At 44.1% G+C, this 24,969-nt stretch overlaps 1 protein-coding gene and 1 pseudogene across 2 annotated transcripts; one reads left to right on the top strand and one right to left on the bottom strand.

Moving 5' to 3' along the window:
* Nucleotides 1-605: 605 nt before the first annotated feature.
* Nucleotides 606-24,969, bottom strand: SLC36A3 (solute carrier family 36 member 3). 2 transcript variants are annotated; one of them, XM_047073592.1, is made up of 11 exons: nucleotides 24,848-24,969; nucleotides 21,417-21,507; nucleotides 18,875-18,963; nucleotides 15,933-16,028; nucleotides 11,022-11,106; nucleotides 9,879-10,097; nucleotides 7,885-7,983; nucleotides 7,333-7,499; nucleotides 4,249-4,418; nucleotides 839-1,093; nucleotides 606-697 (listed from the first exon to the last, which is right to left on the bottom strand). In XM_047073592.1, exons 1-11 carry the CDS (start codon nucleotides 24,967-24,969, stop codon nucleotides 606-608), a joined length of 1,485 nt encoding a protein of 494 aa, XP_046929548.1. The 2 variants fall into 2 exon arrangements, with proteins under 2 accessions (XP_046929548.1, XP_046929558.1); XM_047073602.1 differs by lacking the exon at nucleotides 606-697 and having other exon boundaries at nucleotides 825-1,093.
* LOC124507227 (rab9 effector protein with kelch motifs-like) lies at nucleotides 14,367-15,539 on the top strand (annotated as a pseudogene).

Below are 24,969 nucleotides of genomic sequence, written 5' to 3'. Positions count from 1 at the left end.
ATTAATTTTTTTTCCTCTTTCAGAATGTCAGATCTAGATGAATCCTTAACAGATCCGTCTAGTCCTTCATTTCATAGATGGGAAAACGGTGTCAGAGAGAGTGAGGGAACTTGCCCAAGATACCACGGGAAATTAGTGGCAGGGCCAAATGGTTGGGTAAAATTACTGCTAAGTTCTGTTTTTGTTCTGTCTGTGACTCTTCCACTTAGAACAACATCTGAGCCTGGGTGGCTCAGTTGGTTAAGCATCCAACTCTTGATCTTGGCCCAGGTAATGCTCTCACAGTTCGTGGGACGGAGCCCGTGTTGGGCTCAGCGCTAACAGCATCAAGCCTGCTTGAGATTCTCTCTCTCTCTCTCTCTCTCTCCCCCTCAAAATAAACAAACTTAAAAAAAAGAAGAATATGTGAATAGAAAATCCCCCTTCCCCCAATATCCACTCTTCTAAATCTTATGCCTTAAGGGCAGCAACTGCAGATTAGAGAAAACAATTGCTTTTGCGTTTCCATCTATGCTTTGTCTGATTCCAGGAATGTCATGAGTGAATGGCATTCCTTTTCCCAGTAAATGAGGCTGATGGTACAAACGGTCGGATGAGGGTTTGGTTCATAGGTACAAAAGACCTCCGAAGCAATCCCAAACCAAAAAAGGCATACCCTGAGGGGTGTGAGTACTGACTTGTGTCAGGTCCATTTCTCCTGGAAAGATAAAGATGCCGCTAATTAATATAGAGATGTTGGGGTTTGACGAACGTATATAACATCCACAACGGAAGTCAAGTTGGGGGTGGGAGGAGGGGAGAGCGATTAGAATAAAAATAGATAATTATGCATAGACACCTGTGGCGTTGGCTACGGAAGGGCCGATGGGTTGGATCAACTCATAGAGGGCTTGGTATGTCCCGAATACACACCCCAAAAGGCCCAGGATGCTGATCATGATGTCCTTTGCAATGGTGACACAGCTCATGTCTTCAGGATAAAAGGTGATGAGCTCCAGGAGGGGCGGGATGATGAGGGCCAGGGCGCTGCTGCTCACGGAGCCCACAAAGGAGATGACCAGGTCCAGGCGGGGGATGAGGATGGCTGAGACACCTGCAACGAGAGAAGAAATTTAGAATCACTGAGTGTTCCTGCAAGAAGGGAGCTCAGAAACAAACCATTTCTTTGGAGCCTGATAACCCCACAGATGCCTGATCGACCATTTTGGGAAACGATGGTGGGAAATGATGGGAAAATGGGAATGGTGGGGAAAGATCCCATTGAGGACGTGAACAGTAGGTCAGGCACTGTGGCTCTGGACTCCCACCTCTGTTTTAAAGACCAATGTAGGTGCTCTCCTTTTATTTTTTTTTAAGCTTATCTATTTATTTTAAGCAAGAAAGAGCACAAGTGGAAGAGAGAGAGAGAATCCCAAACAGGCTCCATACTGTCAGCGTGGAGCTCGGCATGGGGTTTGAGCCCATGAACTGTGAGATCTTGACCTGAGCTGAAATCAAGAGTCTGACACTTCACTGACTAAGCCACCCAGGCACCTGGGTGGCACCCCTCCTTTGGGTTTTTCACATATCATAGTTGTTAGAAAGTCTCCTCTACCACTTATCTATTATTACGTTCTCATTAAAGAGATCAGGAAATCTAGAGGTCTGGAGGGAATGAGATGTGGCCAAGGTCATACATTCTCTGAGATGAGAATCCATTGAAATGCCTATCTAAGCCTCTTTCTGCTCCACTATGCTGCCTCCCTTGTATATGAAAGAACTTGGTATATAGTAAGTGCTCAATAAACGTTTGACTCTTACTCAGACACTGAATCTACTGTGAATCTATACTACTCTACAAAATACAGCTACTGTCTAGAAGCAAGAATGAATAAAAAATGAGAGATGGATTTGTTGTCAGAATCTCAACCACTTGGTTCCCTATTCCTAGAAGGATCCTGGTAAATTAAAAAGAACATAAAACAGCCTTAGGCTGTCTGCTCCCTCCTCTTCTCTTCTCTTTCATTCCCTTCTCTTCCTCCAGGCGAGTCCAATTTCAATAATGTTTGAATGAACAAACATACAATTCATGTGACTTCACTTTGTACAACCATATGATTTTCCTATGAACAAATTAGGGAAAAAACTGCCCTGGGAAGCACCCATACTAGCTTCCTGGATCTGAAGAAAACATCACCTCTTTCTGAAATTGCTGCAACACATCCAAACAGAGAATGAGAGAGACTCATCAACTCTTGCAGGTGAGAATTCATCACCCCTCTGATGGGATGGTCCTGTCCAGTTTTCCCTCCCCAGGTATTTGATAAATTGCTTACTGGAGAAGGCACAGAGAAAGCTCAGTGTCCTCCCGGAGAGCTCACACTGACAGGGCAGAGAAAATATGTTATAGTAAAGCTATAATGCAAGATAGGCTGCAGGAGTTCTCTAGAAGGTTCATATCTGGTCATGCCAACCCACTGCTCACAGATCTTTCGCGGTTCCCCATTGCCCAGTCTCCTTAGCACAAGGTCCCTGATGATTTGGGCCCTTCCAGATCCTCTGCTCCGTGTCTTATCACTCCCCGCTGCTTTTAGTTCTCCAAAGAGGCCATAAGTACTTACCTCAGATCCGTGCATAGCGTGCTTCCTACACGTGGTACATTCTTTACTCCTCCTCTACCTCCTACTTGTCTCTTAGGTCTTAACTGAACCATCATTCCCCCGGAGAGGACTTCCTGACCTGGCCTAGGCTAAAGCATAGGACCTTTGTGTGCTTTTAGGGCATCCTCCTCTTATGATCTTAACCATCATATGTTACATCATTATGTACCCTCTTAACACTGATCACAACGCACTATAATTATTTCCTTGCATATGTTTCTTACTCGATGGTAAGCCTCATGAGGGCAGGCGCCATGTCTGCTTTATTATTCATTATTGTATCCCGGGTGCCTAGCACAATAGTAGGTGCTCAACAAATGACTGTTGAATGAATAAGGAATAAAGGAGGAGGAAGTGGTCACCCATGGTATAACAGAAGCAGTGCATATTATTAGAAGGTCAGCTCTGTCTAGCACTGCCTTCCCTGATCTCAAGTGGCCTCAGTTTTTCTCTTCAACTTAGACCATTCCTACTAGGAATGATCTCAAAACAATAGAGCTACAGGGCCCAAATGTCTTGGGTACATACTGGAAACTCTGTGATACCTTAAATCGAGCAGGAGTGCTGTTTCTGCCAATAGAACTCCATTTATGTGAAGTGTAACATCGGATAGCATATTCTTCTGCTAGAAGGCTCCTAGAATTACACAATTTCTCCTGACCCTGAACCGAGACTGGATTTCCTCAACTTTAAACTCTGACTCCTGGAGTCTTTAAGACTTCATTTTCTCTCTCTCTTGCACAGTATCCCACAGGTGTTTAAAGACAGATATCCCTTAAGGACAGATACAGAAATTCCCCAAGGCTTTGCTTCTCTAGGAAAAACATCCCTAGTTCTTTTTCCCTTTCCTCACGGGCACCTTTTCTCATTTCCTTTCTCTGGACATGCTTCAGAGAAAACATTCCCCAGCCTGTTCATGATGTTTCCCAAACATCTACAACAGCGCCTAATGTAGGATGAAAGAGTGAATAAATGAATGGAAGGAAGCATTAAGGAAGGAAGATCGGAGGGGGAGAGGAGAAAAGATTGCACCCCAAAAATGATCGCTAAGACTATAACAAATCAGCCCCTTGTTTTCCCCTGCAGTTCAACACCACTTTAGATAAGTGCCTCGATCTTAATTTAGGATAGGAAGGAATATGGCACGTGATGGAAAACAGACTTAGGCACTACACGACCTGTGGCTCAAACCCCAACTCTGTCACTTAGCAGCTCTATCATCTGAGTGTGTTACCCAACTTCTCTGGGCCACAGTTCCTCCTGTTGGTGATATTACGTCGCTAGGCTGTCGTGAGTATTCGACAATGTCAGTATGGTGCCTGGCATACATACAGCAGGCATATAGGAGCGTGATTGAATGAATGGTATTTTTTTTTCTCCCATAAACCAGCCAGTGTCTACTTTCCATGTGTAGGCAGCAGAGATGTCTGCAACATGTGATGGTTCTAGTAAGCCCGTTTTTCAGGTGGAAAGTTGAGGTTCAGGGAGGCGAAGTGTCTTGCACAAGGTCGCAAAGAAGGTAAGTGGCAGAGCCAGTGATAGTGGGACAGACGCCAGTGTGGCTCACAGGCACAGCTTTGGGCAAAGGGTGCCCTTTTATCCTACTCACAGGTCAGACAGACCAAGGCTATGCGGACAGACAGGTCTACAAACAGCGTCCACCTCTCTGACACCTGGGAGACGGCGAAGGGGAGGATGATGTCGGCCGGGACGTGGAACTGGAGGGCGTAAGTGAAGAAGATGCCAATGGAGTAAAGCAGCTTGACCGACTGGTACGGCCTGCAGAGAGATGGATAGGACGTGAAATGTAATGTGGCTCTGGGAAGGGCCATTCAAGACTCACTCATTGCTCAGAAGCTGGTACCTTGTCACTGAGTCACGGAACTGGCTAACTTCCATTGACTTGGGCTCGACCCGCCATTAGAGCCACCTGGGAAGCTTCTAAAAGTGCACGTTCCTGGAGATTCTGATTCAACTGGCCTACGGCTCAGGAATCTGCGCCTTTTATTCTTTTACTTCTTAAAAAAAGTGTATCTGTCTAAAGTTTCTAGTTCAAAAGTCATGCAGTGAAAAGCTTCCCTCCCACCCTTAACTCCCAGCCTCCAGTTTTTCTTTCCATAGACAACTCCTCTAACAGTTTTCTTGTAGCTCTTTCAGAAATAATCAGTGTATAAACAAGCTTATACCAAACGTATACACGCTTACACACATGTGGTTGCATCCTCTATATAATGCTAAGCTCCGTTTTTGTTCATTAGATATATCTTGGAGATTGCTTTCTTTCTTTTTTCTAAATTTTATTTATTTATTCTGAGAGACAGAGAGAGAAAGAATCCCAAGCAGACTCTGCACAAGCGGGGGAGGGGCAGAGAGAAGGAGAGAGAGAATCCCAAGTAGGCTCTGCGCCATTTGCACAGAGCCCTATATGGGGCTCAGTCCCACGACCTGGGAGGCCATGACCTGAGCTGAGATCAAGAGTTAGACGCTTAACCCCACTGAGCCACGCAGGCACCCCTCGGAGATTGTTTCCTAGTAGTCCACACAGATGTGGCTTCTATTTAATAGACGCTTGGTATTCCTACAGCATATACTATAACTTTTTTGACGAGTCTTCAAATCATGGATATTTAGATTATTTCCCATCTTTTGCTGGTAAAGAATGCTGGGAAGTATACCCTTGCACACAGATATCTATGCACATTTAGCATACAACCTGAGACGTATAAATGCTGGCTAAAAGTATATGCGATTCAAACTTTTGAGAGCTACTGACCTACTGCCCCTTTGTTGTCCTAGCGTATAGAAGTACTTGCTTCCCCACATCCTTGCCAAAACACAGCCTGTGTGCTGGTCTTTGCCATTCTGGGTTGTTTTTTTTTTTTTTTTTTCTTGGCATTTCTGTTATTATGAAGGAAACAAATGATCTTTTCAAATGTATAAAATGCCATTTAAAAAATCTGCCTGTGAACTGTGTGCTCATGCCCATCGTTTTCTTGGGCTGTGGGTCTTTCTCTTATTGGGAAGGGGTGCTTGTCTAAGACTCCTCTGGGGAAGCTGATGGCCAGCCAGGTTCAGAGCAGGTGTGATGTGCTCATGGGCTACGTTTTCCAGCCGAGGTCCCCGTAAGGAAAGTGCCTTGCCCAATGTAGCTAGCGGCAGCCCGAACTGCCCCGACCAGGAACAGAGTATTAGAATGATGTCTTACTGGTGTAATGTAAGTCGTGACTTCAAAGAAATCCCATATTATTATCCCATGCCTTATTCCACCACCGCACAATGAGGTGGGTGGGCTGCTGATATTTGTCTCATTTTACAACTGTGGCCTTGTGGGAAATGAATGCCCCGTCATTCTGCTCCCCATGAAAGAACAAGGCTGTGGGAAGACACAGCGATGATCGTAGCTAATACTCGATGAGTTCTTACTCTGTGCCAGATGCTTTTCTAAGCATTTTATGTGCATTAAACCAGTTAATCCTCACAATCACTCTTCGAGATCATGTGACAGTCATTTGTTTCTGCTGTTCACCAGTGCTTCCAGTTCTTCCAGACAACTGGTAGAATTTCACTTCTTCGCCCCCGGGAGTGAGGTGTGGCCCTGGGAGTTGTTTTGACCAAGGAAGTGCAAGCAGAAGAGATGTATGTCACTTCCCAGGGAACCTTTAGCAGCTCCATGGTGAAGGGCATGATTCACTGCACTCTGCCATGGCAATGTTTCAGGGAGTGGCTGTCTCAGCATTCTGTGTCCTGGGGAGGGGATGGTGCAGAGCTGAGCCCCAGCCACCCCGTAAGGGGCGGGCAACTTGAGCATAGAATCAAGCGTGTGTGTGTATTCAGCCACGGAGATTTTGGAGTTGTTTATTTCTGGAGCATAACCAAGCCTAGACAAATAGGCATTAGTATTATCCTCATTTTACTGAGGATGGGAATGAGGTCTGCAAGATGAGGCAGCTTGTCCAGGGTCACATAAGAACCAGGATGCAAATTCCTTTACTTAGTTTTGAAACCTTTGCTGTGAAACGCCTGGCTATACTGACTGCCTAGTCACAATGCACTCACTATAGTGCCGGAATAATGAGGATAGCTCACACTCGATGATGCTATGTGCCGCCCCCCCACCCAGATTGGTACCTGGAAGAATGAATGAATGCATGCATAAATAAATGAGCGATCAAATATAAAAACTCCAAAACTAAATCCCCACTGGAGCACAGCAATGGCAGCCTAGGCCCATTTCTGGAACCGGGGGCCTGAGTAGTGATCCGTGGGCAGGACCCCCAGTCATCGTTTTGGAGTTATACTTTTTGTTGTTGCTGTTTGTGTTTCCCAAACACTCCCAGATCGTTTCATTTTAGGGTCTTTAAACCACAGAGTCGGACAGATTCAGTTTCAAGTTTCAGCTTCTCACACACATTGTGATCTGGGGAAGTTGCACACAGCCTCTCCAAAGAGCAACTTCCTCATCCATTAAATGGAGCTGATGATAATAATGGTAACTCGTAGGGCTGCTGTGAGGACTCAATGAGACAATGTACAGTGTCTGGATTATCACACCTACCTGTTATTATAATACTAATATTAGCAGTTAATATCTGGTGCTAATGATAACCCTAGGGGATGCCACGTTCTGTTGCTGAGGCTCAGATCCCATGACTCACCTCCCCTTCTCCCCCCAGGCAGGCAAGGATGGGCGTACCAGCAGTTGGGCAAGTTGAGGGTGATGCTGGCTTGGGTGCTTGACCCAAACTTCATGTAGCCCAGTGTCCCCAGGCAGATGTAGAGGGTGATGACAAGGGACATCCCCAAGTACAGAACAAAAGGAAACTGCTGTGGATCCCTCATCTGATTTTTGAGAGGCAAGACCTGAGGGGAAAGGAGATTGAGAAAGAAAGAAAAAAAAAAGTAGTAAGAAATGTGGCACCTTGTGAAGGAGTAGGGTTCCCCCACAGACACAGACATCCTTTTTCAGGTGGCCCAGGGTCAAGAAGGGCCACGCCCCTTTTAATTTTCTATTTTCTATGGCCAGGAGTGCCCTACTCCATCTAGGCTAGTGAGTAATTTCACATTCAGTCTTCAAGGCTTAGTGTGGTGCATGGAGCAGTTGGTGCCCAGCGGGTGGGTCCTGATTTTCCCTCCCATCAGGAGAAGATCACATTCTGCACTTCATAAATACTTCTGGATATCTGGAAAAGCTGGCTTCCCTAGAGGGCAACAGGGACCAGCCACGCAGAGCCCTCATCCATCTTACCATACCAACACCTTCAAATGTGAAGATGGCTGTACCAAAGAACAGCAGGAAGGTCTTCCAGCTTGCCATCAAGGGGAGGTTGCTGGGATCTGGAATCTCCTGAAAGGAAGTAGAAGAAGGACCTTCGTTTTGCCATGGCATGGACGTCATCCCCAAACGTTGCCTGGTAGAGAGTTGATAGAAAGCTGGTAGAAAGCTGGGCCATACGTGTCATCAACAGAGACACGGTAGCTAGAGATAGCTAGAGATGAATCAGCCTTCCTGTTTTTAAAAGAAGTTCTTTATTTTTATTGTAGTAAATTATACATGGCCTAAAAGTTACCATTTTATAAACATGTAAGGGTACAATCCAGCGGTATTAAGTACCTTCCCACTGAGCTACAACCGTCATCACCACCCATCTCCAGAACTTTTTTATCCTCCCAAACTTAAACTTTGTATTATTCATGAAATAGTAACCCCCTATTGCCCAGCTGCACTCCCCCCCATCACCTCATATAAGTGAAATCATGTATCCGTCTTTTTGTGACTGGCTTATTTCGCTGAGCCTGGTGTCTTTAAAGTTCATTCATGTTGTAGTACAGATCAGAAGTTCATTCCTTCTTAAGGAATACATTGTGTATATTTACCACATTTTGATTTCCCACATCTTTACATGTGGGGAAAGTGGGAGCGAGGGAGGGGAAGGGAGTTGCCCGAGGCTATTCTGCAAGTTAGGGACATGACCCAGATAAGAATTCAGGTCTCCTGTCTTCACGTTCTCCAACGCCTCTTTCTCACCACTGCTCCCAGGGCTGTGCAGTCTAGTAGCTGGTACAGGTGCAGTGGGAATGATTATTCAATAGACTCCTGTGATGGGCAGAACAGTGGCTCTTTCCCAAAGATGTCTATATCCTAGTCCCTGGAAACTCTGAATATGTTACATTACATGGCAAGGGAGCATTAAGTTTTCAGACCGAATTAAGGTTGCTAATCAGCTGACCTTGAAATAAAGAGATTATCCTGGATTATCTTCGTGGGTCCAATGTAATCACAAGGGTCTTTAAAAGTGGAAAAGGGAATCAGAAGACAGAACTAGAGAGATGGTGGCAGGGGAAAGGTTCGGCCTTACATTCCTAGCTTTGGAGAAGGAAGGGGGCCATGAGCCCAAGGCATGTGGACAGCCTTTAGAAGCTGGAGCAGGCCAGAAAACAGATTCTCCCCATAAGCTTCCAGAAAGAAACCCAGTCGGGCTGACACCTTGATTTTATTCCAGTGAGACCTACAGAACTCTAAGATAAATTTGCGTTGTTTTGAATGGCTAGATCTGTGATGATTTGTTACAGCAGCAATAGGAAAGTAACATAGCCCCAAAGACTCTCCGATTCAAAGAAATGAAGCTATAATGGTAGAATTTCAGGGCCTGTGTTAATAGCAAAGCATGGGCTTGGGAGGTAAACTGGTTGGAATTCGCCGAAAAATTACTTTCAGTTTATCAGTTTCCTTGTCTGTACACTGAGGATAAGGGTAGTACTTGCAAAATAGTATCGTCATAAAGAGTCAATGAGTTAATACATGTAAAGAACCTGGCACCAAGGAAAGAAAATTTCTTTATCATATATGCGTCCCTTGTCAACCTACCATTGTTACAATTTTTGTTGGTTATTTGTTGAGGTTTATCTCCGTGAACGAATGTAACCTGCATGAAGGCAGGTAGCCCCATCAGTTTCGCTTACCAGTGAATCCCAGCCCCATTTGCACAATGCCTGGATCACAGAAGGCGTTCAATAACTAATTGTTGAATGACTCACTGTTACCCAGTGTGACGACGACGACCATGACGAAGATGATGACTAGCTTTTACAGCTCGTGGGGCAGGCAGAAGTGTTCACACATGTCCCTTTAGCAGAGGCTGCTCGGAGCAGGTTACCTTCCTCACCTTCACCTGCCCATAATGGTACTCACCTTCCCCAGGTGTCTCACAACCCCCTCCTGCAGTGGTTTCAGGCACAGACCTGAACGATATACTCAAAGATCAGAGCCATGCTCCCCAGCGTGGTGATGTTGGCCAGCGATGAGAAGATGGACAGCAGCTTGAGGTTCTGGATAAACACCAACAGCATCAGGAAGGGCAGGATTGTCAGCATGTAGAAGCGGATGTCTAGGATCGGGGCCAGCACCAGGAACTTCCTGGGTTGGCAGTTGTTGGACGTCATGTGGGCTTCTTCAACCATCTGATGTAGACACAATGCGGGGCAGTGTATTTAGAGTTGCCAGATTAAACACGGGATGCCCAGTGAAGTTTCAACTTCAGATAATAAACAAATAGCTTTTTAGTAAAAGGATGTCCCAAATATTCCATAGGACATACTCATAGTAAAAAAATAAAAAATATTTGCTACGTATCTGAAATTCCAATTTAACTGTGTGTTGTATATTTTTATTTGTCAAATCTGGTAACCTCACCTGTAGTGCCCATGACTGTCACAATAGGAAACCCTTAGAATCTTAAAATCTCAAAGCTGAAGGGTCCTTTTGTGATCTAACTCAACCTCTTCTTTCCTGCCACATGGTTTCCTTTCATTCACCCAGAGAACAGGAGTTGATAACACAAGAATATCTTCTTTAACTTAAGAGAGCCCTAAAAGTCAGAAAGCTCTGAATACTGAGTGGAATCTATCTTCTTGACTATTTCACCTAACATACTTGGCTGTTTGCGCAAAACTGATTATGCTCCCTCTAGCCCATGAAGCCAAGAAAGAATGCTGTGACTGATTCATAATGCCTCTTGGGAATGCAATGAGGGCAAGATTGCAGCTTGCTTGTCTTATATTTAGTTAGTCACCTTCTGTGTGACAACCCTGCCATACCTGAAGTGAATCTCACCGACACGTTTCAGGCTACAAATTCTATTATTTTTGATTGGACATAATTGCAAGCCTCTCCCTCCATCGTGGTTACACTCCTCAGATGTTGCTTTGGCTTCTCAATAATCCTTTACAAAAGTGATTCCCAGGACTGAGAGAACTCCCAAGTAGTCTGATCGGGGAGTCGAAATGCAGCCACTTTTCTCCCATGATCCAAACACTATGCTTTTGCTAAAGAAGCCTTAGGGATGTCTGTTTTTCTCCCACTCTGTCCAGAAGAAGCTTCTTTACCTGTTGTAAATTCTCTGCCATAAACATAAAATAAACACTGCAGAATCCCAGTTGGGTGGTGATTAGTAAGAAGCTGACAGTGTACCTGAGCCAGAAAAGAAGAGACAGAGAGAGAAAACAAATTACTTTTTAAAATGCACTTATTTTTGTTTTTTGAAGTGATCATTTCTGTTGTTATTTGTGGTATTTTCCTACATTTTTTTATTTTGGAAATTTTCAAGTTCACAGAAACAATTGAGAGACAGGTATAATGGACACTCATATATCCTTTAAACTAAATATACCACTTGTTAAATTTGGCCTTAACTGCGTTATATAAATATGTATGTGTATATGAATGTATGTATTCATCCAAACACAGACACACACACACACACACACACTCACACAGACACACACACACAGACACACACTCACACACACACAGACACACACTCACACACACACACACACACACACACAGAGACACACACTCACACACGCGGTTTTTTCCAGAACCATTTGAAAGTCAACTGCCGATATCCTAACACGTCAACCTTGACTCTCTCAGCCTATCCCTCTTAAGATCATAATATCCAGAAAATCAACTTCAATATCCTCAAATACATAGTCCATAATTTAAATAGCTCAATTATCTCCAAAATGTCTTTTATAGCTGTTAGTTATTTTTTGGATTCTGGATCTAATCATGGTTTACATATTGCATGTGGTTTTGTTTCTAGTGGTTATCCACATAGAACACGCACATTTTTTGGTTTTCCGTGACACTGGCTTTTGGAGAACAGTCCAGGCCCATTGTGTTGTAGAATGGTCCACACTGTGGACTTGGATGATTGTTTCCTCATGATTAGATTCAGGTAAGTATTTTTGCAAGCATCACACATTAGGGATATTTTGTACTTTTTCCATCATATTGGAAACCACGTGGTATCCTGTGGCTCCACTGTGGTGAAGGCCGTCAGACCTGTCCATTGTAGATGTACATTTCTCTTGTTATAATCCAGAGGTAAAACCGACATGGTATGAATATCCCCTTCCTCTCAAACCAAAGGGTCTTAATGGTCATTGATGATCCTTGTCTGAATCAACTATTTTATCAGTGGTTGCATGGTGATGTTTTTCTAACTCTCATTTTTTCTAAATTCATCAATTGGCATTTAAGAAAGATACATTCTTCCTCTTATTTTGTATCACAAAAAACTGCACGTTAATTTTTTAAATGCAATGTATCATAATCTTGTATTGTCATTACTCTTTTTGGATTCTTCAATTGTCCCAAATTTGGAGATGCGTTCAGCGTGGGATGGCTGCGGACCTTAGATCAGTTTAGAGCAGTGGTTTGCAAAGCTGCTCTGTAGTACCAATTGTATCAGAATTGCCTGAGGTTTATGCAAAAAATACAGATTCCTGGCTCTCATATCAGCTTATCAAATCAGAAGCTCGGTGGCATCATGTGAGACCAGAACAGAGATGTTCTCTCTCTCTTTATTATGGAAATTTTCAAACACATGCAAAAGCAATGACAATAATCCACTGACTCCTCGTGTGCCCCTTCCAGCTTCAATACTTATTAATTTTTTGCCAGTCCTCTTCCATCTATCCCTTTACCCCTACCACACACATGCTTATTTTGTTGGAGTATTTGTAGCAAACTAGAGAACTTAAGGCACTTCATCTGTAAATAATTCCATATGCAGCTCTTATGGACAAGGACTTAAAATATATATATATATATATATATATATATATATTCATATCCAATGTGCCATTATCATCACTTGCAAAATTAATAATTTCTTTGTGTCATTTAATAACAGCCCGCATTCAGATTTCTCCAATTGCCTCAAAACCATCTATTTTACCGCTGATTTATTCATTTATTTTTTGGAGAGAGAGAGAGAGAGAACTTGAATGGTAGAAGGAGAGGTAGAACTGGAGGCTGATGTGGGCCTTGGTCTCACAAACCATGACATCATGACCTGAGCCAAAATCAAGAGCCAGACGTTTAACTGACTGAGCCACCCAGGCGCCCCTTCCGTCTGATTTCTAAACAAGTCTATACATTGCATTTCGTTACTATGTCTCTTAAGTTTTTAGAACCGCTATATTCCCTTTGTTCTGCTTTCTTTTATTCCTTGTAACTTTTAACTTTTTGGTGGGGGTTGAGGACACCAGAGAATTTATCCTATAGTATGTTTCACTTACTAGATTTGATTTGGTTGATGACTTCTTCATAATGTCAGTTATCATATTTCTCCATCCCCTGTGTTTCCTGTGAACTGATATTAGATCTAGCAGCTTGACTAGATTGAGAGTCTTTCTTTATTGCTCTGCTAAGCATATTTCCAGGTCCCCACTATATCCCATTATAAGACACATTGTGTCTGGTTATCTCATTTCTAAACATGAGATGCTAAGATTAATACCTGGGACCAGGTGGTGTCAGTGTAGTCTTTCTTTATAAAGTTTCCCAGTTACCTTTCACCTTATGGCTTGAGCATCCATTGATGATTGTTGCCTACATCAAGTTCCTAGGTATCCCTTTTGCACACGAAAAATTACAAATCATTAAGATATTTTCCCAACTCTTTTGCAGTTACTGGGGCTCTAGAGAAATGGTGCATGGAATGGGTGGAAGCTAGGTGTTCTGGATTCTAGTTCTTGCTCTGCCCCTAAATTCCTAGGTAACATTGGGCACTTTTATTGCCCTATCTGGGCTTTATGTTCCTCCATTGAATTGCCTGGATACAATGGTCTCTAAGGATGCTTCTTACTCGAAAGTTTTATTTGGGGTGTCATCAGAAACATAAATCTTGGTGAGAAATGATGAGCAATTGTGAGTCATTCATTATTACTGCCCCATGACCTCACCTGTCTGATCATTAGAGTGACTCCTGGTCAAGAGAGCGATGACCTACTAAGAGTCCCAAGAGAGGGGCTGAAGAAGGGATCTTGGCAGCCACAATACTGACTCACTACCTCCTGAAGGGCTCTGCTGGGAAAGGCTGAAATGTTAGGTTTGGGTCAAATTTTCGCACAACCACTATCTATATCTATTTGTGGACGTGTTATTTTTTGCCTTATGAGCCTTGGTCATCTCATATTTCCAGGACAATAAAGACCCACCCTGCCTACCTACAAGGTTGTGGAGATGATCAGAGGAGCTAAGACACAGAAAAACATCTTGTGTACCAGGCACTTTCATCAAGCAAGGGACAGCCTGAATGTTCACCATTAAGGGAAGGCTTCAATGAAACTATGGCACACATCCCCACTGAGGAACACTGTGAACCTTAAAAAATAATCAGGTAAGCCTGGGACCATCTTAAGCTGCCACAGGACGCCATGGAGTTGATGCCAGTGTTGAAGCCTGGAGACAAGCCCAGGAAAGCAACATGGTACACCATGACACCACCCCTCCCCACCGCCCCTAGAGACAGCTCTTGTCCTCAGGTTGGCCACAGCTGCTCGTATTTAGCCCCAGTTGGTGATGCCAAGAGAGGGAAGGTCTTCATTGTTGGGGGGCCAGGTCCAAACAGGAGCTTCACAGATGTGCACACCATGGATCCGAGAACATACCAGTGGGATTTAGCCACCGTGGAGGGCCTTTTGCCCTGTTACAAGCATGCCAGCTTTGTTCCCTCTTGGGCACCTCATACATAGCATCTGGGTGTTTGGAAGTGCTGACTAGTCAGGAAATCAAAATTACCTGTAAGTTCTGAATCCCGAAACTAGGACTTGGACCATGCCAGAGGTAACCAGCCCCCTGCCATCCCCAAGAACATTCTACACATCATCTATAGCCATCGGAAACCAGCTGTATGTCTTTGCAGGTAGAGAGAGATGTGCCCAGCCCGTGCGGGATGTGAATGCTGTGCCCAGCCCATGCGGGCTGCATATGTTGAAGGCAAACACTGTGACTTGGTCACAGACAGAGACACTTGGAAAACCTCCATCCCCCTGGCATGGTCATGTGGTGGTGGCAGCACGGACAAAGCTCTTCATCCATAGCAGCTTAGCAGGGGACAAATTTTATGATGATCTCCATTGTCTTGATATAAATGACAGGAAGTGGCAGAAGCTAAGTCCCACTGGGGCACCTCCCAGAGGCTGTGCTGCCCACTCAGCTCTACATATCCTAGAGGGATGACTCCCACAGGAGCACTGGATACCATGTATCAGTATCACATAGAAAAGTAGCACTGGACCTTGCTTAAATTTGACAGTTTTCTCCCCCTTGGACCATTGGATCATTCCATGTGTGTCATTCCATGGCCAGGGACTTCTGAGAAAGAAGATTCAAATTCTGTCGTTGTAAACTGTGATACTCAGAAAGGGGATTCCACCAACCAAGGAGTGACCCCTGGTGGTGATTCACATGACGAAAGCCATACTGATACATGCTCCCTTTTGTGTTTGGAAGGATGAATACGGAAGGGGAAATATACAGTGATTGTACTGTGACTGTAGTTGACTAACAAATCCCACGTTTTTATTAAATCACAAAAAATAGATATAATCAGGTAGATGTCTATGTCCCAGCGTGGAGAGAAATTAGCGACATGTTGTTAGATGAAAGAGCAAATTTCCAAAAAAAAAAAAAAAAAGTTCCAATTAGTGTAAAAGAAAATGCAAAATGCAATCTACATTTCCACTCACACACGTATATTCATGCACATGCGGAGAAAAAGTCCAGAGGGATATTTACTAACTAGATGTATCAGTGGATACGTATTGGATGAAGAGCAAGATGGGGCTGTAGTTCTCAGGGAAGGTTCCCTGGGTTGTTTGGTGGTTTGTAAGAACATATTCACCTAGCCCTGTGTAACTAAAAATAAAGGAAGATCAGGTGAGGATTATCATTGTTATTACTACGCCCACCACTACCAGTAGGACAGCAACGAGTCGTACCTGCCCCACGCCGAGTGGGTCCTCAGCCAGGCGTTTGGGCAGGTTTCTAGGCTGTACATCATGGCCTCTCCATAGTTCACAAAAGTCTTTTGCCATCTAGGGAAAGGACAAGAATGTGTAACTGGAACCGTTTTTGTTAAAGGTGCAATTTACTCCCAAAGTGAGTCATTATTATACATTTGTGTGTTAACATGGAACATCCTGGGAATTTCCCAGTAATAGTATTAATGAGATATTTTATAATACACTTTAAAAGCTTTCAGGAGTCTGCCTTTTCTTCTTTTTTGTAGTTGTCTTTGAAACAAAGTTTTTTTTAATGTTTATTTTTGAGAGAGAGACAGAGACAGAGTGTGAGCAGGGGAGGTACAGAGAGAGAAGGAGACACAGAATCCGAAGCAGGCTCCAGGCTCTGAGCTGTCAGCACAGAGCCCGATGCAGGGCTTGATCCCATGAATTGTGAGATCATGACCTGAGCCAAAGTTGGACGCTTCACTGACTGAGCCACCCAGGCACCCCTATAGTTGTCTCTTTAAACACTAATATTTAAGTGAAAGAAAAATTTTAACTTAACAGTAGCTGTGCATTGACTTAGGTCTGTAAACCAGGAAAGCAGGGACATGAAAGGTGTGAGGTGTGCAAACCTAGTTAGGGGGAAGAGGAAATAGGGGCAGAGGGGTGTGAGTATGGCCAAGCCAGTAATGGTCTTTTCTGGACTTTATTCCTTCCTTCCCACTGCTGAGGATGTTGGGACATTTGAGATGCCTGCCTCAGACCAGATCCCATGCAAACGTGGTACTTAGGCTTTTGCCCAGCACCCCTGTAGGATGTGACACCCAAGTTCCAGTCTGTCGTATCCCTCTTCCCTAGGTGGCCCTTCCTAAGGGCAGGGAAGGCCCTACTGAGGAACCATCTCTAAGCAAGTGGGAGCAGCAGGTAGCCAAGGAACGGATCCCCAGTGCTAACTGCATGACTGAGGGGAGTAGCTGGGAGAAGGCAGGAGACCGAGACTTGGGTCTTGGGTTTAAATCCCAACACACCCCCTCAGACTTGAGCAAGTCTCTTTAGACTTCTGAGCCTCAGTGTTTTTCACACGCAGTCTGGGGTTGGGGGAAGGGACAGGGACAGATGAATGTGGAGACGCTTTGGAAACATGGCTCGATCCTTATTTTTATGATTGCTCATTGTGCTTGGCATTCCAAATACAAATGAGGTCACACTGCATAGGAGTGGCAAACGTATTAGTCTGAGGGTTACAAATTCAAAAGCTATGGGGCCAGACAGGTATCAGTAATATGGTGAGAGGGGCTGGTGCACCAGAAGGGGGAACAGTGGAGACAGTAGCATATACCACCGTCTGTTCTGAAAGTGATTTTTTTTTTTTTTGAGAGAGAGAGGGTGCAAGTGAGCGAGGGGCAGAGAGAAAGAGAGAGGGAGGGAGAGAGAGAAGCAGGGTCACCTGAAGCGGGACTTGAACTCACAAACCGTGAGATCACAACCTGAACCAAAGTCAGATGCTTAATCAACTGAGCCACCCAGGCGCCCAAAAAGGGATTGTTTGGGATTTGGTGCCCCCTGAGAAATGACGGAATGAGACCCCGGAGGTGCCAGATTGTCTAATTGGGAAGGAGAAGGTGGAATTTGCTTTTTTTTTTTCTTCCAATGTGAAATCTCCAGGCCAAAACAAAACAAATCAAAAACTGGGAAGCTCTTAGGCCATCAGTCTGTCACCTCTATATTAGAAAAAAAAAAAAAACAAGTCATAAAAAAAAAAATCAGAAAAAGGCTATCGTGAATGGCTGAGGTGTCAGAAACCTTCATGGTGATATAATTGTCCCAGTAGGCTTGAGGGGAGAGAAGATACGCAAAATGGTTAGAGTGGGGTCAGATCAGACCGGCCTTCGAAGACCGGCTCTGCCATGTGACCCTGAGCCAGGCATTCAACTCAACTGAGTCTCAGTTTACTCATCTGTGAGATGGGAATAATAATAGTGCCTGCCATAGAGGTTTACTGTAAAGAGTAAATAAAAGGCTCGTTAAAGCTCTGGCCATGTACCCGGCACGTGTAATTGGGCAATACATTTAATTGCTGAATAAGTTAAGTGCTCTTAAAAGTGTTTTGCGAGCTGGAAAGTGGCCTACAAGTTAGGTGTGACTCATGTATGCTCCAGATACACCTATTTGGGTTTGATAATTTGGCTTTATGAGGAGTTTCAGTTGATGTCTCTCTCTACTCTGACCTGGGGGGAGTTTCTGATCTTGGGAGCCCCTAAGTGCTGCAGACAGAGAACCACCAGGCAGGTGGCTGTAAGGAATTACTAATTACCCTCGGCTTGTTGGTTTATAAATACGAAACTCTCCGCATTGTTTGTGTTCATTGTATTTGACTTCTGTTTCAGGATTTTTTTTTTTTTTTGCATTGGGATTTCAAATATGTAAACACTGAGTATTGTATGTATGCTTTATTAATGACAGGGGCCACTGCGAACTATTCATTTCAACTATGCTTTTTGCTCTTACTAAATTGTCCCAAAAGAGGCTTACCTAGAACAAATCACCCTTACAAGGTGTGCGTCTTGGGGCTGGGGGAGGCTGGGCAGGAGGAGATAAGAAGGAAGGAAGGACATCCTAAGTATCTTGCATATTTATGGCAGTGTTTAGAGCATGCTGGCATCTTTTATCACTTTTGATCTTGCCAGGTACGGATAGTTAGGGTCAAAGGGTACAGGAACTTGACAAAGTCATCCAGCAGGTTAGCAGAGCTGGGCCTAGACTTACTTAGGAGTTTCCAGTTGGGACTTTATCATCCTCTCCACCAGCTCTATAGAATCTACGGCAGCAGGTGCAGTGGCTGGAAAAGTGGCCGGTCAACTGGGTCAGTGGTCAAAGGAAACTTAACACAGATGGGGCCTGATACAGGGGTGAGAGAGAAGCAGGATTCTCACCTCTGACTGAGGTGATGGGCGCAGTTCAACAGGATGACCATGCAGTGCACGGTGAGGACCCCAATGCCCAGCAGGCTGATGGGACCCACCTGGAAGGGAAAAAGAAGTGGGGACAGTGAGCCATAGACTGATCATTCCTATAACTGGCCCTCTCCCAGTCTGGGTGTTGGGCCCCTCTCATCATAAAGCTGCCTCTGGGATGCAAGTCCCTGCCTGAACGTCCTTGTGCTCCCAGACACTCTAGTTCTTCTAGAACACTTCTTAGCATCACTGCAAAGTGACCGCCCAATCTCTTCTAGGATACTGCCCGTGACTATTCCACCACCTCCACAGACAGCCCATGCTTTTCCTCATCTGCCTTGAGTTCTGCCTTCTAGATCCCTCATTCCTTTTTCACACCCTGGCCCTCACCTCCTCCAAGATACTTGAAGACCCAGGTTCCTCTTATGACTGGGTGCTCTTCCTCCAGCATAGAGTTGTCAACAGGGGCATTAGTGATATTTTCCAGGTGAGTCTTTGTTGTGGAGGCCCTGCTTGCATTGTAGGGTGTTCAGTACATTACTTGGCCTCTATTCAAGGTGTCAGTAGCACGCTCTCTCCCCATGAGTTGTGACAGCTTAGACACTGTAAATGTCTTGGGGGGTGTATGTGCAAACGTGTCCCCAGTCAAGAATCCTTGCCCCTGTATGTCTAATTTGTCATTAATCCTTTTATTTTTTTTAAAGATTGTATATATTTAAGGTGTACAACATGATGATTTGACAAACATCTACATAGCAAAATGATTACTACAGTCAAGCTAATAAAATCTTACTCTCACATAGTTTCCATTTTTTATTTGTGTGATGAGATTAAAAAACAGAGCCAGCTCATTGTTAATTCTAATCTCCCAGATATGATCAGAAGGGCATAAAGAAGGACTCTTTCACCTCCTCTGTGCTGGACACTTGTGCCTTTATAGATATGACCTGATGTAACATTATCACAAAGAAACAAATGAGAGATCAAGGACACCACTAGATTTCACTAGAATTCACTAGATTTCACTAGCTTCCGTATAAGGGAGACTTCCTTTGATCTCATTTACTTGCGCATTCCGAGGACCTAAGAATGCACATAGTAGGTGCCCAATATGCATTTCTTAAATGAATCATGGTCAGAAGTTCTGATGGGAGTGGGGGGGGGCGGAGAAATAATCTAATGACTCTTGAGAGGCAAAAATCAGGATAAAAGAGATAACAGCAAATACCACACTGACAAAGGCAGTTTGCCTGAGGGCCATGTGGTAATAATACTCTTCAGAAGTTCTAGAACCCTGAGGATTTCAAAGGGGGAGAGTCTCATCTCTGGGTTGGAACTGCGACAGATTGGAAGTCATATCAGAAGAAGCCGGGGTCTCGATATGCCTTCTTTTGACATGGGGACCACTAACCAGGCCTGGGAGAGAAGGAGGAATTAGCATCATCTAAAAGGAAATCGTATACTTGGCCAATTCAATAGACATGAATTGGGACTTCCTGTGTTCCTGTCTCTATAGCAGGTTTTGTGAAGAGGTGTAAAAATACATCAGAAAGTTCCTGCCCTCAGAGCTTTCAGGGAAGTGAGGAAGGTAGGTATACTAAAAAATTATGTCTCCTCTTTGTGAGTGCTGTAAGGATTCCAGGTGAGGTAGATAGAAGTTCTAGAAAAACACAAGGTGAAGGTGGCATTAATTTTAATAGGAAAAAGTAAAGTTTCACAGAGGAGGCAGATTTCGAAAGGCAGAACCAAGGGAGAAGGAACAGCATAAGCAAAGAGACAGAGGTGGGGTGACACAGGGTGTCAGGGGACTGGTGAAGCCTTCATCATCCTCGTCTCTCAAGCCATGTTCTCACAGCCACTATAATGGTGTGAAACAAGAGCTCAGACTCACGTATCTGCAGGGACCAGGCTACTAAGGTAAATGAGTGAAACGGGCTGGATATAGTTCTAGGGAGTGGGGACGACTGTGGCAAAGTAGCTTGTGTGCCAGTGTGTGAGGATGGTGGGTGTTTAAGAAGAGCTGCGGGGTGGGGGAGTTGTATGAAGGGGTTCAAAAGGTACAAGCCTCCAGTTAGGAGATAAACAGGTACTGGGGATGTAATGTGCAACATGATGACCATGGTTGACACAGGTGTATGGTATGCTTGCTTGAAATTTGCAAAATAGATGATATATAATATATATACATACACATGAAGAGATGATGTTAACTAAACTTATTGTAAGCATTTTTCAATATACATGTGTGTCATTATGTGGTACACCTTAAACTTATAGGGTACTCTGTGTCATTTATATCTCAATAAAACTGGGGGGACAAAAAAGAGTAATGGCCTGTCCCCTCCAGCCACACTCCATTTGACTCCACTGGATTGATGCCAAGAAGCACCTTTCCTATTGCAGAGGGTATCCCCAAACTGCCCATTGATAAACAGTGCAAAGACCTTAGGGGCCTACTACCTTCCCCCCCCCACCCCAAACAGTGGGTAAACCTAGTTTCCATCACACAGACCCCTCTTACCAATAAGCCGGCATTTTTCATGGCCAGGGGAAGCCCCAGGAGTCCTGTGCCAATGTTGCATTTCAGTAAATGGATCAAAGTTTGCATTCTCCTGTAGGGAAGAGTGGGGAGACAAGAGGGTTAGTGGGTGGGAAAGGTGATCCAAAGCTCAGGCTCCTTCCAGCATCTTCAGCACCTGCCACCCTTTGGGAGGAGGGACAAAACCCGATGAGGTGAACTCTGGAACATCTGATCCAGGGCTGGTGCTAGTTTAGGTGACTCAACACATACTTAACCCACAATAGGCTCGAAAGAAAAGGTTGACAATTGCTACCATTCTGGATAAGCCTCTAGTATCAGTTTATTCATTAATTCATCTAATGATTTCTTTCAGTTTATTCACTAAAATAATTTTTTTTATTTTTTTTAACGTTTATTTATTTTTGAGACACAGAGAGACAGAGCATGAACAGGGGAGGGGCAGAGAGAGAGGGAGACAAAGAATCTGAAGCAGGCTCCAGGCTCCGAGCCATCAGCCCAGAGCCCGACGTGGGGCTCGAACTCACGGACGGTGAGATTGTGACCTGAGTTGAAGTTGGACGCCTAACCGACTGAGCCACCCAGGCGTCCCTAAAATAATTTTTATTGAGACATACTAGGCCTTGGCATCTAGATGGACAATGAAATAATTAATGATTTTCTTAATTTATAGAGTAATTATTGGTGCCAGTTTATTAATTCATTCACTAGAAAAAAAAACCATAACTTCTCCTGCTATATGGAGTATTTACTGGTTCTAGTTCATTCCTTCATCCGTTTACTCAACCAATATTCCTGTGAACTGTTCCATGCTCTGCATTGGATGCAATTTAGTAACAATTGTTATTGTGCATACAGAACGCTAACTATGTGTCTTGTAGGGTGCTGGGTACCAGGGTTCTAAATGCTCTCCATGCCTGTGCTGGCAGTTTCTGCTAAGGTACCACCCATTCACTGTGGGGGGGGGTGGGGGGGGGTGGGGGGGTGGAAGGTGGGGCAGGATCATGAGAAGAGAATCAAGAAGGAACTGAAATGAAAAGCTGAGTGCAAGAGCAATGAACTCAGAGGTATGGAGCACTGATTTCTGAGTTCTAGCTCTGCCATTAACCTATGAAATTTGGTTACTACTTTGGAAAGACCCTTAGCTGCTTACATCTTCTGTTTCTTCATCTGCCAAAAAAGAAAGATAGAGGGAATAATTATTGCCCTGCCTACCTCCCAGGGAAGTGCTAAGAATCAGAAGAGGTAATGACATGATGAATCTTGGAATCGTGAAGTGCTTCTAAGATGTGAGGCATCATCACCGTCACCACCACCATCATCATCACCATTCTCGTCCTCATCAGCGACACTACCACCTTTGGTCTGACGTTATGGTGCCTACCTGCTAGAAGGGCCTCCTTGAAGGGGAAGTAGAGCTGGGTGGATAGAAAACAGATAAGAAAGGGCTGGTTGAAGCAGGTGTACGTGTCCCTTCCTTGTGGAATATGGTGCCTTGAGGAGGCCTTTGGAGGTACCTCCTTGTGCAGTCTTGGAACTGTCTAGAGGCAGCCTAGCATGGTCACACAGCTAGTCCCTTAGAGACTGTGCTCATGTCTCTAGGTCTTTGTCTCAGTGGTTAGGGAGTCAGGGCCAGTTCAATACCGACCTGGGAGAGGGTTGGGACCACCCCCCCGACTTCTTGCGTCTTCATTAGCTCAGTCTATTCACCTGAGGATGGTGGGGGGGGGGCCCTGTTACACGTTCACTTCCAAGAGGTCATTTTTATAACCTTTATTTCTTGATAACTGCAGTCATTGGAAAATACATCAAAGCAAAAAGCAAAACAAAACACCACTTTTTATCTTTCATCAATTACTTGATAGTAGTGTCTCCAAAAGATGTGCTCTGTCTCCCCGCTTCCTACCCTCTGTCCTTCCATCTCCCATTTCTTTCCTACGGCAGCATCTTGTCCAAGTTGAATCAGATCTCTTGGAAAAAGTGAGACCAACTTTTGGAGAAACGATGTGCCCTAGCTAACAGCATCCTAGATCAGGGACTTGGAGAGTAAAATACATGTTGGGATTTTTAAAAGCATAACTTTATTTTTCCTTGAAAAATGATACATTGCCCTTATAAAAACAAAATAGTGAAATTCCACTAACTGGAAATAACCACTGTTAGTTTTGGCTAACATTCCTCTGGGCATTTCTGTCTGTTTCGAAATGCACTCAAGTTTACACAAGGAGAGCCATTATAATACTGTATCCTATATTAATTTTATGAATAGTGTGTCCTTCACGCTTTCCACCAACATAGGCATTCTTCATCACTTATAATGGCTGTGTATACAGGTATCACATTTTATTTAAATAATCTCCTATTGTTTCCAAATTGTCAATATTATCATTGGTGCTTCAATAAAATTATCATGCACACTTGTGTTATTATTTCATTTGGAAAAATTCCTAGAAGTGGTATTTATCCATCAAAGGATATACTTATTTATATCTATACTTAAAAATACCTAAGTAACACACAGTAGGAAACTCAAAAGGTAAAACAAAAACGAGAACCAAGAAACCTTACATAGTGCATATAAATCTGCCTCTCAGTTTCCCAATTCTTTTACCCTAAGGAGCTACTGCAGCCAGTTGTGTGTGTGTGTGTGTGTGTGTGTGTGTGCATGTGTGTACTTCCAAAGGAAGCATATACCAAATAAGTATTTGCATGGTTTATTTTAAATTTATTTATTTAAATTCAAGTTAGTTAGCATACAGTGTAGTATTAGTTTCAGGAGTAGCATTTGTATGTTTTATACAAATACGTGTTAGGATTTGACATACATTACAACACTGCTATCTGGAAAGGTCCCAGCTTAATTCTTCTTAAAAGGTCTAGAGGAAGGACATTTCCTGACATCCTTATCAACACTGGGTATGGTCACTTACAACCTCGTTATGCCCAAGGTTATTATCTGATCTGATTAGTAGATAAGAGTCTAACTGGCAATAAAGTTCTAAGAAAAAGTTCCATGTGTCTGAGTTTATAGCAGTGAAAGTAGGGACATGGGGCCAGGAGGGTTTATAGGGGAGAGGGAGGGAGAGAATAAATACTAGTGGATGTAGCAAGAGAGGAGAGCAGAGGAGACTGGAAGGGTGAGCAGCCAGCCTACGACAGAAAAGCGTTCCTAGAATCAAGCTCGTGCTGGGATGGCTCCTCTATCTGGGTTCTCGGTGACAACCGGGAAGCACGTGTAATACCCAGAGCCGCACGGATCAACCTTCTTAGTTTCTGCTTTCCTGTTTCCTCCATGCGTCTCCTGTTCCATGGGGGTGCAGGTGTTAGGAAGACAGAAGTGGGCAGATGTGGCCCAGAGCTGTGAAGGCAGCCGCGCTTGACCTCAGATCTAGAAGGGCAGGACAGCCACTTACGATAAGCCGCTGGCTTCCTCAGCAGGATGGACGTTCTCTGCAGTGACATTGCTGTTCCTCTCCAAAAGTGACTTGGACACATCATCCAAGGAGCTGTGGAAGTCCCTTCCAAGCAGTGACAT

This window comes from Lynx rufus, unplaced genomic scaffold (assembly GCF_022079265.1).
Source record: "Lynx rufus isolate CCGP_SWC_20201006 ecotype Redwood Valley unplaced genomic scaffold, mLynRuf1.p SCAF_1, whole genome shotgun sequence".
NCBI lineage: Eukaryota > Metazoa > Chordata > Mammalia > Carnivora > Felidae > Lynx > Lynx rufus.
The sequence above is the reverse complement of the archived record's forward strand: the minus strand, read 5'-3'. Positions and strand labels throughout refer to the sequence as shown.

Excerpts from the sequence above, each read along its gene's own strand:
- SLC36A3 (XM_047073592.1), bottom strand. The coding sequence starts at position 24,969 with ATGTCACTGCTTGGAAGGGACTTCCACAGCTCCTTGGATGATGTGTCC. Across the intron at positions 11,107-15,932 it reads ACCCACTCGGCGTGGGGCAG|GTACACTGTCAGCTTCTTAC; the intron begins GTACGACTCGTT and ends TTTCTGGCTCAG. Across the intron at positions 1,094-4,248 it reads AGCCTTGGTCTGTCTGACCT|GTGTCTCAGCCATCCTCATC; the intron begins GTGAGTAGGATA and ends CTCTCGTTGCAG.